This window comes from Musa acuminata, unplaced genomic scaffold (genome assembly GCF_036884655.1).
Source record: "Musa acuminata AAA Group cultivar baxijiao unplaced genomic scaffold, Cavendish_Baxijiao_AAA HiC_scaffold_1139, whole genome shotgun sequence".
NCBI classification, from domain to species: domain Eukaryota; kingdom Viridiplantae; phylum Streptophyta; class Magnoliopsida; order Zingiberales; family Musaceae; genus Musa; species Musa acuminata.
The window spans coordinates 3,401,045-3,417,489 of NW_027021351.1; the positions used below are offsets into that span (position 1 = coordinate 3,401,045).

Below are 16,445 nucleotides of genomic sequence, written 5' to 3' on the forward strand. Positions count from 1 at the left end.
GCGGTGTCAAGCGAACGGTAGGACACGTGGAGCGAGAAGACGGCTCCGTCAGGCGTGCGGTTGTCCCTGCAGGAGACAAGCCCTTCTTCATCACCCACGACAGGCGGGTCCCACAGTTTCCACTAACCACGAGGAAGGTGAGTGATTCGGGCGCCGAATCGCAGAGCTCGAATGGAATTATTCGTGTCCATCATTAATGGTGGTTTGTACGGTCCAGATCGGACTTGGGGCCACGAGATCGACTGTCGAGATAAGTCGGTGGGAGAGTGTTATTACTCTTATACCCTTGCATGATAAAGATTTCGGAGTCAGACCGTGTCACGTGACCCCTCGCTTCATCATTGGACTCGGTCGCTTCCCGCATTTGACTTCCTCCGGCTCACGGGAAAGGCGTAGTCCAACGAAGACCGTCCGATTCGAATCACGCGGCTACCGAGCGGCGTACCTCGTTCGAGGATGGTGGGTCCCTTGCGGTCCTTCGGTTTGGTGGGTGGTCACGCGAGCCCCGCCGCGTGGGCTTGTGCTGCGATGGCGCCATTAGTGCGGTCGGGGGGGGAAGCGGGTCCGCAAAGGCGGAACTCCACCCCGGCCACAGTCGCCTCCTCCGTGCTCCTGCTCCGCCGGCACGGCGCAACATGTCCGAGCGAGGCAGAGAAAGAGACGGAACGCGTGGGTCCGACCCACTGTGATCCCCTGGAACTCCAATCACACAGCACGACGCGCACGCGCGTCATCGCTTCTCCCCGGATGCTCGTATAATCCATCTAGGTTACGACGATGTTCCGGAGCAGGAAGTAGACGCTGGGAGTCACATGATGTACTCACTCGTCTCCGAGAAGATTGACGTGGTCAAAGGGAAGAGACGGTGGGTCACGTTACTTGTACGTGAACGAACCCAAGTGGTGATTTGGGTGGAGACATCGATGGGAAGAGGAACAGCGGTGGGACGGGCCGGTGACGGAGGAAAAGAGGAGCAGCCACGTGAAGGGGGTAGCGTAGGGGGATGCCATATGCATGCAGGACGTACGACTTCGTCCCACGCGGCCGCCCATCACAAGATCTTCACTGTACGTGTCCCTCGATCCCCGAACACATCTACGATTAGATTCTTGTCTCGCTCGCCGTCTAGATTAGATTTCACGCGACAGCTCGGATGTATCGATATGTGTGGTCGTGCAGGGAATCCAGTTGGTCAACTCACCGGTCGATCGATGAGCCGTAGGACACGAACGAACGATGGTTTGCCCATAGCAAAGGAACAGCAGATATCGAAGAGACTGAGATGGACAGAAAGGAAAAGTGGGTAAACCCATCGATCGCAAGCATTAATGCGGCTCTGACGTGCCGAAACAGGAAATGTTCGCTTAGAAGTCTCATGCAGAACGGCGCATCCATGAGCTGTAGTACTATTATCCTGAGGACCTAATCTGTGCGGTCACAGTGTGAGATGGTGTGGTGCAGAGGTACGTAGCACTTCTGGGCCATGCAGAACACTCTTCGTTACATTGTTTCTCATCCATTTTTCTCTCGAAATATTCGCTGAGCCATCAGTACTACAAATGCCAGTCTGTTGTTGTCGACAGCAGTGGTTGAAGAGTTCTTGTCGCCCGCGTATCTTATCCCACTTCTTCTGGTGACACAGTGCAGCGAGGCATCCGAAACAAGTCTCTTTAATGGTACATCGACAGTTCTTATGTGTTGTAATCGAATTGAATGGTTTGGTCGCCTACTCCCAACAGATGACAATCGCATGATTCGGTAGCCTTGTTTTGTTACATACAACAGAGGCTTCCTAATCATCAACCCACTGCTCTTCTCAGCTGGCACAGACAGAGAGAGAGAGAGAGAGAGAGAGAGAGAGAGAGGATATTGCTGCAGAAGCTGTCGTTTCACGTTTTCTGCAACTCGATTTATTTTGGACCCTTGCATTTCCACCCAAAGGATTGATGTCCTGATGACCAAATTAAACATTGCAACATCCTTATACATAATCTTGACGAGATACTAATCAAAACATGACCTCTCGGTCGCCCGGCATGAGTCGTTCATTTAACCGGCATGGAACCTCTCTGGCTGGCAAGATCTCTGTGGCTTCAGCTTTCACCATCCGATCCTCCGTCGCGTCTCATTGCTTTTTATTAAGCTCGGCATACATTTCCTCTATCATCGGTTTCCAGAGTCGGACGCGAGCATTTATGAACCAATTGGAAACCTAGCATCAAAAGCGAGAATTAGCTTCGTTACAGTTAAGACACAACCTGCATTCATGGGATGCATACAAAATGCAGAGGACCAAGAATCAACCATGGTTAATCGTCGTACCTGGCTCCTGGTCAAACCACTTTTTATCGCGAGCACATGCTTATCGTTGTCTTTCGGGTACCTGAGATCGTTCAAACATTTGCCGATAATTTTTACGACAAGATCGATGCGGAAACACCAGACCAGTGAAACTGAAAAACAACTCACGGGTGCAGAAAGTTCTCGAACATCCATGCCCGTAGAACGGAGACTGATTTCTCAGGCAAACCCCTTTGGGGTCTCCAAGATTGATGATCGCTCTTTCTTAGCTGCTGCAAAGCCCATTGCTTCTGCAGTAATGAAGATTCAAAGCTCCTCTCTTTTTCCTTCATGGGTTCCGTGCTTGGTTGCTGAGAAATGAAAAGAATCTGACTGGTAATCCTCTTTCTCAGGCTTTTATAGAGGGCCGAAATGGTACGCAACGCAAAGCGAGCATGGGTTTCGGAGGTGCCGGACTGGGATATGCAAATGAAGGATGTTATCACATTCTGGATCTGGTCTAAGCAGCGATTGTAACCGTGATCAACCTACAGTTTCAAGAAAAAGATCATAACAATCAATCATTGACTACACGTACAAAAAAGTTCATCAAAGAAGCTACCAAAGCTTAACTATCTTTGACAATGTTCGATCACATGCGGATAAGTTCCATAAAAGAAGCTACCGAAACTATTATTAACAACCTTTGTAGCAAAGGGTCCAGACGACTTAGCGGGCATAAAAGGCTCAAAATGAGTCTTAAAAACAGGCATGAAAAGGTTGAGAGACTTCTTAGTAATGTTCTTTCGTGTGTTACTTGCTGTTTGCAATGGCTTTGTCTTTTGTTTGCACAATCTGAAGTGGGCAAGCCGGTTATCGGCTACTGTCTCTAGATCATGAAAACAACAAAGTAATGCTCATAGTTTGCTCGAAAAACTAGACTTCGTTTAGATAGCTCGATAAGAAAATATAGATAAACGACTGATAAGGCACGGATTCATATGTAAAAAGCAGTTGAGACACGATGGATGATGCCAGCAGAGAGGAACTTGTCACTGCAGTGCTTGCTTACCATGCGTCCTTGTGACTTGTACATGAACTGACACGATGCCAGCTTCGATACAGCTACTCAATTTAGTACCAAAAAGATGATGGAATACTATCCATGAAACTTTTTGAGTTTACATGACACCGAAGAGCAGCTTCCTATATGCATCAACTTAAAAACAGCATAAGAGGTTAGCTAGCCTCACAGCCTCTCTCAATTGTCTTATGGGCTTCATAGCAGGGCCCCATAATTTCATTGCACACCTCATCGAGTAATTGAGATAAAACTTATATAATAGATGCAAAGCGATGTAAGTGGATCAGTGGAAAACCTGATGCAAAGTGCTACTGTCTTTGAAGGTTCATTTTCTTATGCTGAACAATGACGCTCCTAGTTTAACTTCATTGAACCAATGATAGCAATCAGAGAGAGTATCTGATTGTGGAGCTGAAACCTACTATTCTTACAAGATTAGTTTCATATGTAAGTGTGAGTCCATGAAAAGCATTCATGTTGAAACTCACAGGATACGGTACATAAAATACTAGGATAAACATTATTCAACACCTGGGCATCCGTAAATTTGCTACACAGGAGCATCGTCAGTTTGCGATTAAGAGGAAAAAAAACAGGATCGAGTTATATGTCATTCCTATGTAAGAAATTCATATGAAAATGTAAAGAACAGATTGTTGAATGCAAATGATAACCAAGATATTTCAGAATAAAGATAAGGAAGCCTAATATGGCACTCCATCAAACCAATGTGCGAAAATTTTATGCAAGTAACTAATTAAACTATGCCAAGTATTTATCATTCCAAACTATGCAGCTGCACGCAAGCTGCAGAACTCGAAAAATGAAAATCTCAATGACTGCTAGAAATTAAATAAATGGACCATCAAATTTAAAAAAAAATGTATTTATGAAGTTTCACTTACCAACTGAAGCATTGATAGCAGCTCAGTTTTCTTCCTATTGGCTTCCTGGAACTTTTGGGAATCCATACCGGCGAGGGGTTCAGTGTCCCCAAATGAAAGCAGCAGTTCTCCTGAAACAGATATCGGAAGCTCTCTTACGGTGGAGCAGCTTGAAGAAATAGACATCTTCTCATCTGGCGAATCATCTACCCTTTGAAGATCTTCTACTGCATAGGTTGCAATTTCAGAAAGAACTTCTTCGACTGCTTGGAGATATTTTGATCCTAACAGCATATGGGATAACTGAACAAGACTACAACCTTGGTAAAAAGAAGGCTTCTCAGTACAAGGAATAGTTTCTCTTTGCGTCATTCCCGAACGAAAATCTTGAACGGGGTTTTGGATAGCATGATTGCAAGCTTGTAATTCAGTAGGTGGGCGAACACTGTCAGCTGATGCAACTTGAGTTACAGCAGAGCAGCTTAATTCAGAACATTGATCACCATTATTCCCCATGTCCGTGACAGAGGGCTGGCAGGAGCCAAGACTTAGGGACAGCTCGCTACCTGGAGCTCGAGCGGTATCACCACATGGATGGTTGAAGTTCCAATTTGATTCATATTCATAAAAATTCCAACCAGGCTGTGAGCTTCCTGTCACATGATAAGATGGGCGAACCACACTAAATGTTTTACTTAGAAGCACCTGATGGTCGAGCAATTCGTTCTGATTCCACATACAACCAATAGTGCCATTTTTGGGCGCAAGAAGACTGAGATCATGTTGTGTCCCAAAATTACAGTGTGGTGATGCTGAAAGTGAAGAATTGTGGCTATTGTGGATGTCAGTGGAAGCAGGAACGGTCATCTCCTCGGATGGCAAATCTAAAGTGGAAGCAGTACCAACCTTGATGATATTTTCCACCAAATAATTGGTGGAAGAGTACAGGTTAGCAACCGAAGCGGCCGATAGGGAAGTTTCTGGGAGATGCTCATGCAGGCCAACATTTCCGATGGGACCATTCACTGAATCGTTGCCGATCCGAGGAATATTTCTAGAAAATGAAACGTCACTACATGCCATAACACCACTTTTTGTCAAGTAGATACTATCAATTGCTTCTTCTTGCAACGTAGAAACCATCGGATTTCCAGCCAATATTTGCCTGTTGCTGTTGTGATCTGGTAAGCCTGACTGTCCAAGAGGACCTGAGAGCATGTATGATGATACTGGATCAACAATCATATGACCATGATTAAATATTGGTAGTGAGCCATTGAAAACATCATTCTCCATTGCGGTGCAAGCTGCTGAATTGCTGTCTCAAGAAGCTACCGATGGACCGCTTGATATGCGAAAATTATTATATTGAAGTTCAGATGCCACTTCGGTCTGCAGTAAGGACCCTTTGACTTGTCAACCCAGCCCTACTTAGAATCACTGTCAAACACAATATTTCAAAGAAATACAACATAGGAAGCAAGTTAATTGTATTCTTCTAAAACCAACGGTGAAGGTGTCTGGAAACATGACTTGAAGATGGATGCAGATTTCATATGGCATAACCTTCTTACGTAACAGATGGTTGCATTCATAGACATACACATCTTGGTAATAATCACTTCTTCTAACGAGTTAAAGAGCTTTGACACAAGAAATAAGAGTGAGCATACAAAAAAGCTTACATCCACTGAATCCTCATCATGTCTTTGAACGTCTTTCGTCACCAACAGGATGCACCCGAAGACGACAGATAAAAAGTGAAAATGACTGCTTCTATCTTCAAACAACAAAGAAAATGGCTGCTTCTATCTTTGGAGATTAAACATAAAACAGGAAAGAGAAAACGACTGCTTCTATCTTCAAACAGTAGATAAAAAGTGATGATCTGAAATGGAATGTGTTATTATTATAAATCAGTGATGATAAAACATGGGAACTAATTCACAAACATCAAAGCACATTCAGGGTCAAGATACATGTTAAAATATAAAATAGAATTAGCAATGTGATGAACTGCTCAGTAATGCAACAAAATTGCATCATTACATTCCTTGTATGATTTTACTATGACCGTTAAATATTTATAACCAGCACAATTAAGTTCCATCAGTAAGAGCATTGCTAAACAAAATTTAGATCAATGTAGATTCAGTCAGTCTGTCGACCGAAACGAGTGGGCATCGCGAGTTGTCATTGTAACTCGATAATGAAATCGACATGGACAAGAAGAACTAATAACAGTCAATATAAATGAAAATCTGATTTTAATGGTATTAAATTCCTGAATCCCCTGGAGATCAAGCTCCAAGGTTTGGACGAAGACAAATTAAATAGAAGCTTAATTTATTCCATCAATCTTCGGCTAGCTGAAATGGTTGCCATCACCTTGCTCAAGAATCTCCTTAAGATCCAGACAAGGGCTCATGGTTTGTTTCTCCTGAACATACAGGGAACTAGTTAACTACAACACTAAAGACATTAAGCTCTATACTCGGGTACAACCTCTGTTGGGCTAAAGCCTGCCGTACCAGATCTACACATGTACCTGAACTCACTCTTCAGATGGAAACCATGCATTCGAACTAAATGTGAAGGCAGGGTTAAGAGTTTCTCAGATAATAGCCAAAAAGAGAATTTAATGGACCATTCCAGCGTCCAACAAGCACTGGAGCCGCAAGGAACGTCGTGCTTAATGGTTCAGAGTGAGTAATCCCTGTATCCGTAGGTCTATCTAATGGTGTGTTCTTGGATTATCAATTGCTCCAGTGAGAGTAGAACCAACTCCATGCCTAGAACAGACACCATCCGAGATGAAGAAAATGTAGTTGCTTCAAGAAGGTAATAGATGTGGTGGTTTATAACTTCATACGATGCAAGTAGAAAACAATACAGAGAGCAGAGCTTTAAAGGAACAACGAGAAGTCAAAACGAACAAAGGTTTAAGCGAAACAAGGTGGAGGAGAAGAGAAGTCAAACACACTACAACGCAGAAGCTAATAGAAAATTTGATCCGTCGGTGCATGAAAGGAACAAAAGACATGGTTTTTCCCAGATTCGTAAGCAAAGAATAAGAGTTCATACGGCATAAACAATTAAAGCACCATGAGAACCAACCTCACTCAACAGTCACCAAAAGCACAGACATAGGTTGTCCCCTCTTCCCTGAACCCTGAGCAAAAGCTGGAGCACCAGAGCCGAGAAGGAAATCAGGCCTGATATCTCGCCCCACTGTTTTCCCGAGCTCACAGGAGCAGAGCTCTTCTTCGGCCTAAAAAAGGAAGTGGGTGATTTCCTTATAGAATGCCTACAAGACATGGCCTTCTCTCATCACTACTCAAGAACAAGCAAGAAAACAATGGGGGTACAGAGTTCATCAGGCATCCATCCTTTTCAAGACCACTTATGGTAGGTCTTCGTTCGTGGAGTGATCAGAGAATTGGGTTTTCACCAAGCACAAAATCCAAAAACAATGGGTCCCAGAGCCAAAGAAGAATCATGCCCTCCCTCCCTCTCCTAGAGAGCAAATGGCCAAAGGCTATGGTTACATTAAGTAGGATTCTCTGTGGTGTGATCAGAGAAGTGTGGTTTTCCCTGGCTTGACAGTACAAGCGCAGAAGATTTAAAAAAGCATGAGGGTCCTTTGGTCGAACAAGTGGCTTGCAAATCATCATCTTTTCCCCCCCAACCTCCAGCAACAACAAACAATAACAGCAAAGGAAAATCCAAGTTAGTGTGACAGGAGAAGCTCCATTAGAGTCACTTTTATCATGCCCATTCACCTGTCCTATGATTGAGGGGATAGGTTTCTTCGAGGCTGAACATGAAGACAATCATTCCTCCGCCGATTCATTCTCCAAGTGCAAGGTTTAATATGATGTTTTTGTTTTAGTCTTCCTTCACTTTCTCTCCCTTTTTCACCCACCAAAACCTGTTTCCTCTTTTCACCGAGCTCAGAAAACCCCAACCAGACGCCAAAAGATGAGTTTCTTCTTTCTTCGCTTAACGCTGGTCCAGAAAGTGGGGAAGCAGCTCTGAGGGAGTCAGGATCCCATAAGCTTTGGCAGCGAAGGTACATACGCGTCATCAATCAAGGCCATGCAACCAAAAAAATAATAATAAAGGCCAAGAGGAGATGGTAGAGGCATTGATGAGGAGGAAAAAAACAAGGTTTTGAGGGAGGAGGAGGAGCAGCAGCAGTGCCACTTTGTGCAGGCTTTCGAGGCCCCACCGTCCCTCCTCCTCTCTCTCTCTCTCTGTCTCTCTCTCTCCTAATCTCCGTTGTCCTCCCCCTCTCCATCTGCTTCTCACTGCAATGATAGTGGCAACCAAATAATCTGAAACCCTGCGCAGGACCTCTGCTCCTGGCAGCTGTTCTCAGAGGCAACGAGTACTCTGCCTTTAAGCCCACTGTTTTTTTTGCTTGAACAGGCATTACTTGCGACGGAGAAGAGAGAGAGAGAGAGAGGAGCTCCTTTCTTGGTTACAGTAGACGAAGCGCATGTATTGGGAAGGAAGAGGACAACATGATGTCAGCCAAATCTAGTGGGGAGATTTCTGACAGATTTAATGCGTCCCAAAACATGCAGTTGCTCATTCACCTGACCTTCAATAATGCTTCGGAAACAAAACTCTGAGACACAGATAACGCTATGGTCGTCTACCATCCTCTTCCACTGTTCGACACAAGAAGAAAACAGCAGCACTGCGTCGCAGGCAATGATCCAAAACCGAGCGAGTTCTTGGTAAAGGAAGAAAAGGCAAGGGGGCCAGCTTTTCTGAGCTCAAGCTGATAGGGTGCAGGTCTTTATTGAACCACATGTCCTTGTACGCAAGCACATGCAGTGCACCACCAGAAGCAGCAGCAGTAGCAGCTCCCCTCCACCGCCCTCGGCCATGAATGAATTAAATGAAGCAGCCGCAGGCCCCCCCGTCGATGGGCTCCCGCTCGGTACGACATATGTGAACCTCACATGATTGAGAACGGAGATATCATTCGATCTCCCCGATTGTGGATATGCAAATCGGAGGTCACTCTGACTTATCATTGCAGGAAGCATGGATTGCGTGATTCCGATCGCCATTAAACAAGATTGGTTTTGGCTTCCCCTGTTCCAACAGGATCAAAAAGCCTTTCGACTGCAGTTTGCAAGCCGCCCCCTCCCCGGACAACAGCATCGCGAAGAACAAGAAAACAAAAGCGATGCCCATTATTCTACAGCAAGATGAGTGGAGTCGCTGCAGAGCACTGTGCACTTAATTATGCAAAAGACAAGACAGAGGACAGAGTTCCATAGAATAATGGGCGTCTAACAGCTTCATGATGGAGCATACGACAATGGTACAAACATGATTTTGAGGGTTGAAATGGCTCAGAACAAAACGTTGGCTCCACAGTTAATTTGCCTTTCCGGTAACATTTGGGAAACCTTTTACTGCCCAACATCTTTCTCATCTCTCCTGAGGCTCTTGTCACGTTGCGATCGATCGCTGGTGATAGCTTTTCCGCCGGTTTCATCAGCATGCGGCTTTTGTCACGTCGTTCACCGGAATAAATGTTGAGGTAACAATTCACACCTAACATTGTGCTACGATCGATTCCGCCCAAAAGGCTGAGAATGTGCACGCGTTGGGTTTCATGTGTTCACCAAATCCGAGTCTGAGTCGAAGCTAACCATTCTTGATTTGCTGTGATCTCAAAGTGCAAATTTGGCCATCGGGAGCACCGGTTGTTTGGGTTCATTACGCGCTGGCGAAGCTTCGGCAACCAGGAGTGCCTCGGTTGCAGAAAGCAGTGTCGTCGATCAGGTCAGGAGAGAGGCCTGTGCTGTGCTCGTGAAGAAACCCAAAACTGTGCACTGATTTGTGGGCGAGCAGATCTCTGACTTGCGATCATCAAAATCTTCCCAGAATCACGGGACTAATGATGAGGTTTAAAGTCAGTGATCCTCTGAAGGAGCGCCTCGTCTTGATCATGATGGTTTGGATGAAGATGCCGAGCCATGATTCATAGAGTGCAACGAGAAAGAACGAGATGGACCATTTGCGAGTTCTCGAAAGTCGATACAAGAAGGTTTCTTATTCCGATTGCATGACACCTTTCATCATTAAAGTGAGACGATGAACATTATCGACGCCACCAGCTCATGAAAGCGATTCTGGAGGTGGTTGATGTCGTCGAACAGACCTCATACTCTGTCATCCATTGACCTGACCGAAACAGAGAGTCGTGTACCGATCAAATCATATAGTTAATGTCATCAAAAAATTCGTAGATATTATGATGTCGCGTGAGTTCCAGTCGTCAACACACTGTTCAGACTCGTTCCTTCTTGTTCATATCAGTCAAACACAACGAGAGACTGTGCATGTCAATGAATCGAGAAGTCAAAGCGTAGATCTTTGTTAGTATTTTGAAGGAAAGAGCAGTTTAATTCGAGCCTCGAGAGTCGTCTTGACTGATTCCTTCCCTCATGCTCTTGGACTTGCAATGTTTTGAGGTCTGACCTAACTCAAGACCCGGTCGGTCAACAGATACCGCCAAGCTCATGTCCTTCTCTCTTTAATTCTTTAATCAGAGCCACTGCTTCATAAATGCACTGCAAAGCATTCATTCCATCCCATCACAAACAAGCTCTGACTCCCACTGGAGGTAGAAGACATCAAACGCAGAGAGAGAGAGAGAGATGGCGGCTCTTCGAGTCCAGATTTTGCGGTCGTGTTCATCATCTCGTCCGAGATTTCATGCTAGCCTTTATCGCTCCGCCAATTTCAGAACGAGAAGCATCTACCTTCGGAAGCTAACGAACAAGATCGCAACCGAGGACCTCAAGCTGAAGCAAGAGAACGCGGCCACCGAGGGTAACGAGGACCAAGAGTTGGTGGTCGCCAAGCTTGTTGCCATAGCCGAGGCTGTCGCTGACAGAGCCAACATGCACGCGATCATCGGAGCACAGAGGAACAACTGGAATCACCTCCTCACCAACTCCATCAACTCCATCACCCTCGTCGGCTCGCTCATGGCGGGAGTCTCATCGATGCAGGCTGGAGGTGCAACGCCGCAGCTGCTGCCGCTGAAGATAGCGTCCGTTCTACTGTTCGGCACGGCGACCGGAATGATGCTGATCGTCAACAAGATTCAGCCTTCCCAGCTGGCCGAGGAACAAAGAAAAGCAACGTGGATGTGGAAACAACTCGAGAGATCGATCCACGACGCTCTCTCCCTGCGAGCTCCCACCGAGTCGGACGTCGACGACGCCATGGACAAGGTGCTCGCTCTCGAGAAGGCGTATCCCCTCCCTCTGCTCCCCGGAATGCTCGACAAGTTCCCGGACAAGGTGGAGCCCACACGTTGGTGGCCGAAGCTCCGACAGAGGCAGACGGAAGCGCAGCGCGGACGCACGAACGGAGCAGAGAGGAATGGTTGGAGCGAAGAACTGGAAGAAGAGATGGCGGGCCTTCTCAAGGTTCTGAAGCTGAAAGACGAGAAACAATATGTGACGGTGGGGAAGGCGGCCTTGAACATCAACAGGGCTTTAGCTACCGCAGGACCGATATTTGCCGGCCTCGCTACCATCGGATCTGGATCGATAGGCGCTTCGGCTCTGGGGCCGCTGCCGGCGCTGCTTGCGGTGGCGGGAGGGTCGCTGGCGGCTGTGGCGAACACGTTGGAGCATGCGGGGCAGGTGGGGATGGTGTTCGAGCTGTTCCGGAACAATGCCGGCTTCTACAGGTGGCTGCAAGAGGAAATCGAGTTGAATCTGGGGGAGGAAGATGTGGAGAAGAGGGAGAACGGGGAGCTGTTCAAGTTGAAGCTGGCTTTGCAGCTCGGAAGGAGCCTCGCCGAGTTCAGAGACTTTGTGCCGTATGCTACTGCTTCATGTAAAGATGAAGATATCAAGGTGTGTGCCGGGAAGCTGTTCTAAGGTTTGACTCTTTCAAATATTTACTGATGCCAGAAGAAGAAGAATATATTACTCCTCTTTTTAATCTTTATTTCAAAGATGAATATTTTGTCAAGCAATATATATATATATATATATACGTATACTATCAACTAAAGATTAAATCAAATAAAAAAGAAGTTATATTAAAATTCTTAAAAAATATATATTTGTAGGATCTTAAACTTACAACATTTTATACTTAATTTTAAAATATTTTGATGGTCATATTATAAAATAAATAATTTGTTAATTTAATAACAAATATACTCGATTAAATAGTATGACATAGATCGTAGAAAGAAAGATTGATTGTTGTTTCTTATTATACCATTAAGTAAAAATCATATAAAAATAATCAAAATTGAAACTACGATTATCCAAGTCACCTCTCATATTATAACTATGTAATTTAAGATATATGTCTTTTTTATAAAATAATCTTAAATTATGAATATAATTTATATATTTTAAAAAAAATTGTTGCATTAAGATATGGTTTTTTTTAGATCAGATAAAATGACTTATAAGATCAATTAAAAATATAGGTCATATAATTATTAAGAAGATGAGACTACTAATAACAATAAAAAAAGATTAAGGGTCAGAATATTAGTCCAGATTTTTATCTGACTTGTGAACTTTGTTCCAATAGTAGAATGAATCAAAATAATTTTAAATATATACATAAAGATGAGAATTTTGGACTGTATTTTCTTCCAATAGGATAATTACTATAACTCTTAAAAAGTGATTTTATAAAGTTTTGAAAAAGAGGATAATATAAATTAAAAACCAGTAGGTGAAGACTGGAATCCATTTATAATGACTCTATGATTATACTATAATTCGATTGAATTTAGATATTTCCTAATCCGCTGATATATATATATATTTTATCACCAACTAATGATGAAGGAAAGCGATAAAGAGATTTCACTATATTCGTGAAGAAAGAAATTTCAACATTGAGAAGAAAAAAAGAAAAAAAACAATGTAAACATATGTTACTATTTGTTTTAAGAACCAATTGACGATAATATTGTCTACTTTTTTTTTTATGAAGTCAAAGATGTTAAGAAGTGGGATGATGCTATGAATGAAGAAATTAAGGTTACGATGACATATGTGACGATGGTGATTAAGTGAATATTAAATTGAAGCTTTGACAACTCGATACAAAGAATTCATTTTTCATATGGAAGATATACTTTTATTTTCAAACTAAATGTCTCTTTAAAACAAAAGATTGCTTGAATATCTTTGAAGCAAAGTGAAACTTATCTTTAAAATATATTTTTTTTAAAAAAAATAAATAAATTATTATCCTTTATCTTATCTTTTAAATAAATTGTTTAGATAGATTTATAGAGATTAGGGTCTCTTGATTTATTATTAACTTATCTTTTACATAAGTTGATTAAATATAATTATAGAGATAAAGAAACCTTTGCTTTAAATTATATTTTACATCCATAAATAGATGACATCTATCTATATACATCTATAAGTCTCAAGTATTCATGTCTACGGGGCTAAGGTCCAATAATATATAATTAAAAAATAAATAAATTTAATATTTTTTTATCTTGGTTTTTTTAATTTAATTTGATCTTGAACTAATAATATTGTTTTTATTATTATTATCTAAAAAAAGTAGCTGTATGTGAACCCTCTCTCTCTCTCTCTCTCTCTCTCCTTTGACAAAACCATGTGAAAGGAAAACACCACCTGACCCATTGACCCATTGGGAACCCGGCATTTGACTTCATTTGATATCGGTTTACTCTTATTTAATCTAAAGTTGACATCAGCTTGCGGAAATTGGACGAACAGCAGAATTAGATCTGTCTGTCACATCTCTGTAAACTCTCCTTGTTTGATCATAATGTTGATGTGGCAACCGAGAGATTTATGTTCCACAAACTTGAAGATGCAAACGAGAAGAAGAAGAAGAAGAACAATGCTGACACTTTCCTAACCTATTAAAATTATGAAAAATTATATAATGTTATATTAATACTTTATGATTATACTATAATTCGCTTGAATTTAGATATTTTGGGCTTACGATTTTAGATTCAATAAGTTAATACGTAAATTATGCCATTCGATCACCTAATTGATTAATAATGATTCTATAATTCATTTGAATTTAGATATTTTAAGTTTATGATTTTAGATTCAATAAATTATGAGTTAATATGCCATGTAAGCAGACCATAACGTCTACTAACTCAAGCTTAACAAGAGGAGCTTATACTCTACGTTTTAAACATGAGTAAACCATAAGGGTTTAAGTTGTCAATGATAAAAATCACATGGGTTAAAATAAATTTTAATTTTTTAAAATTTAAATTATACGTATCATTATATTAATAATTTATTATGAATCAAACTTTAACATATGTTAATTCAGATTTGACTAAATGAGTTTATAAGAATCTAATTGATTTATAATCAAAATCACAAGGACTAAAAATAATAAATTAATATAATATTTGATAAAGAAAAAATGATTTATAATGTGGGAGTCGTCGTCGATGGACGACGCCCTACGGTCGTAAAGTCGCAAGAACAAATGGAACGTGCGTGAACCACACGTCTGGATTGGTGGGTGCTCGAGTGTTGAGCCAGAATATTCTCACAGTTTATTCCTAAATCCCCTAATAATCCTGCCAACATATCCCACTAATAGCAGTCGGAGGTCATCCCACCACCCAAATCGTGTGGGAATCGAAGAGCACCACCGTAGAATATAATTCATGACACCGCATCTTCCTATCCTCGTCAGTAATATTCCATCCGCATCTTCCTTCCTTCCTTCCTACAAATACCTCGCGCTAATGGATTCTCCGTCGGAGCTCCTAACCTATCTGCCTGCCATTCCCCTGCCTTCTCTTCCGATACGTCTCTTCGCTGAGCCATGGCCGACAACGTCATCGTGGTGTTCGACTTCGACAAGACCATCATCGACTGCGACAGCGACAACTGGGTCATCGACGATCTCGGCGGCACGCAGCTCTTCGACCAGCTGCTCCAAACCATGCCATGGAACTCCGCCATGGTATATCTTCTCTTTCGCATGCTCGTGAGAAGAGTCGATTTGTTTCGACCGTTCCTCATCGGTTTCTTGCTTTGGCTTCAGGATAGGGTGATGGGGGCGCTCCATTCGCAGGGAAGAACGGTCGATGAGATCACGGCGAGCCTGAGGAGGGCTCCTTTGCCCGCCCACACCGTCGCTGCCGTCAAAGCAGCTTACGCTCTCGGGTATGTGCTCCGCCCCGTTCATCGCTCTTCTCGATGATTAACATGCTCCGTCTCCCTCCCGACGTCTTGTCTGTGTTCTCAGGTGCGAGTTGCGGATCGTGAGTGACGCCAATAGATTCTTCATCGAGACCATTCTCGATCACCATGGACTGGGGAGCTATTTCTCGGAGATCAACACGAATCCAGGCTACGTTGACGAGGAAGGAAGGCTCCGAATCCTCCCTTACCATGACTTCAAGACTTCCTCCCATGGCTGCGGTCTCTGCCCGCCCAACATGTGCAAGGTGAGTTCTACTAAACACGTACGTGTAAGCTAGATCGTATCTTCTGATCCCTTTTTATTGTCTCACGCTGTTGCCCACCGCCCAGAGTACGATCATCGAGAGAATCCAAGCGTCAGCATCTCTCGAAGGGAGGAAGCGATTTATTTACCTGGGCGATGGAAAGGGAGACTACTGTCCCGCGCTCAGGCTGAGCGAAGAGGACTACGTGATGCCGAGGAAGAACCATCCCGCGTGGGAGCTTATACTCGCCAATCCTCGTGCCCTCAGAGCAGAGATCCATGGATGGGGAGACGCAGAGGAGCTCGAGGAGGTCTTGCTTCGACTCATCGGCGACTCCATCTCGGCCCGTGGCAGCGACGCCAACCGGTTGATCTCAGCCGACTGCAAGTTTCAGACGACGATGCCACTGTCTTCCCATGAGGCTTTACCCAAGCCTCTTCGAGTTCCTAACTGAACGTGCGAGCGTAGATAGTGATCGAATGCGGTCAAAGACCATACTGCGTTGATTTTGGGTGTCTTCGTGTACTCGATTCGGAATAGGAAATGATAATAATGCCTAGAATTATACATCCAGCGTCGTGCTCGTTTGCGTGTCGACGTCGACGTCGAGGGGCGGCGGCAGCACCGCCGAGATTTCGATGACGTTATCTCCCTTTCTTTGACGTCACCTCGCTTTTCCCATTGCTTCGATTTTTGTGGG

At 43.5% G+C, this 16,445-nt stretch overlaps 3 protein-coding genes across 5 annotated transcripts; 2 read left to right on the plus strand and 1 right to left on the minus strand.

The window, feature by feature from the left end:
- Positions 1–1,882: 1,882 nt before the first annotated feature.
- Positions 1,883–7,724, minus strand: LOC135671427 (BEL1-like homeodomain protein 2). Of its 3 annotated transcripts, none has more exons than XM_065179538.1 (6): positions 7,366–7,724; positions 5,934–6,136; positions 4,270–5,675; positions 2,470–2,828; positions 2,323–2,383; positions 1,883–2,212 (listed from the first exon to the last, which is right to left on the minus strand). In XM_065179538.1, the coding sequence occupies exons 3-6, from the start codon at positions 5,542–5,544 to the stop codon at positions 2,126–2,128; spliced, it is 1,782 nt and encodes a 593-aa protein (XP_065035610.1). In that variant the 5' UTR covers positions 5,545–5,675; positions 5,934–6,136; positions 7,366–7,724; the 3' UTR covers positions 1,883–2,125. The 3 variants fall into 3 exon arrangements, with proteins under 3 accessions (XP_065035610.1, XP_065035609.1, XP_065035611.1); XM_065179537.1 differs by having other exon boundaries at positions 4,270–5,688; XM_065179539.1 differs by lacking the exon at positions 5,934–6,136 and having other exon boundaries at positions 4,270–5,688.
- Positions 7,725–10,934: 3,210 nt separating this feature from the next.
- LOC135671407 (probable F-box protein At4g22030) lies at positions 10,935–12,173 on the plus strand. Its single transcript, XM_065179511.1, has one exon. The coding sequence runs from the start codon at positions 10,935–10,937 to the stop codon at positions 12,171–12,173; it is 1,239 nt and encodes a 412-aa protein (XP_065035583.1).
- A 2,865-nt stretch (positions 12,174–15,038) lies between these two features.
- LOC135671436 (inorganic pyrophosphatase 2-like) lies at positions 15,039–16,312 on the plus strand. Its single transcript, XM_065179549.1, has 4 exons — positions 15,039–15,258; positions 15,340–15,461; positions 15,544–15,745; positions 15,831–16,312. Exons 1-4 carry the CDS (start codon positions 15,118–15,120, stop codon positions 16,197–16,199), a joined length of 834 nt encoding a protein of 277 aa, XP_065035621.1. The 5' UTR covers positions 15,039–15,117; the 3' UTR covers positions 16,200–16,312.
- Positions 16,313–16,445: the final 133 nt, after the last annotated feature.

Excerpts from the sequence above, each read along its gene's own strand:
- LOC135671427 (XM_065179539.1), bottom strand. The coding sequence starts at position 5,544 with ATGGAGAATGATGTTTTCAATGGCTCACTACCAATATTTAATCATGGT. Across the intron at positions 2,829-4,269 it reads TGCTATCAATGCTTCAGTTG|GTTGATCACGGTTACAATCG; the intron begins GTAAGTGAAACT and ends TTGAAACTGTAG. Across the intron at positions 2,384-2,469 it reads TTCGAGAACTTTCTGCACCC|GTACCCGAAAGACAACGATA; the intron begins GTGAGTTGTTTT and ends GAACGATCTCAG.
- LOC135671407 (XM_065179511.1), top strand. The coding sequence starts at position 10,935 with ATGGCGGCTCTTCGAGTCCAGATTTTGCGGTCGTGTTCATCATCTCGT.
- LOC135671436 (XM_065179549.1), top strand. The coding sequence starts at position 15,118 with ATGGCCGACAACGTCATCGTGGTGTTCGACTTCGACAAGACCATCATC. Across the intron at positions 15,259-15,339 it reads TGCCATGGAACTCCGCCATG|GATAGGGTGATGGGGGCGCT; the intron begins GTATATCTTCTC and ends CTTTGGCTTCAG. Across the intron at positions 15,462-15,543 it reads AAAGCAGCTTACGCTCTCGG|GTGCGAGTTGCGGATCGTGA; the intron begins GTATGTGCTCCG and ends CTGTGTTCTCAG.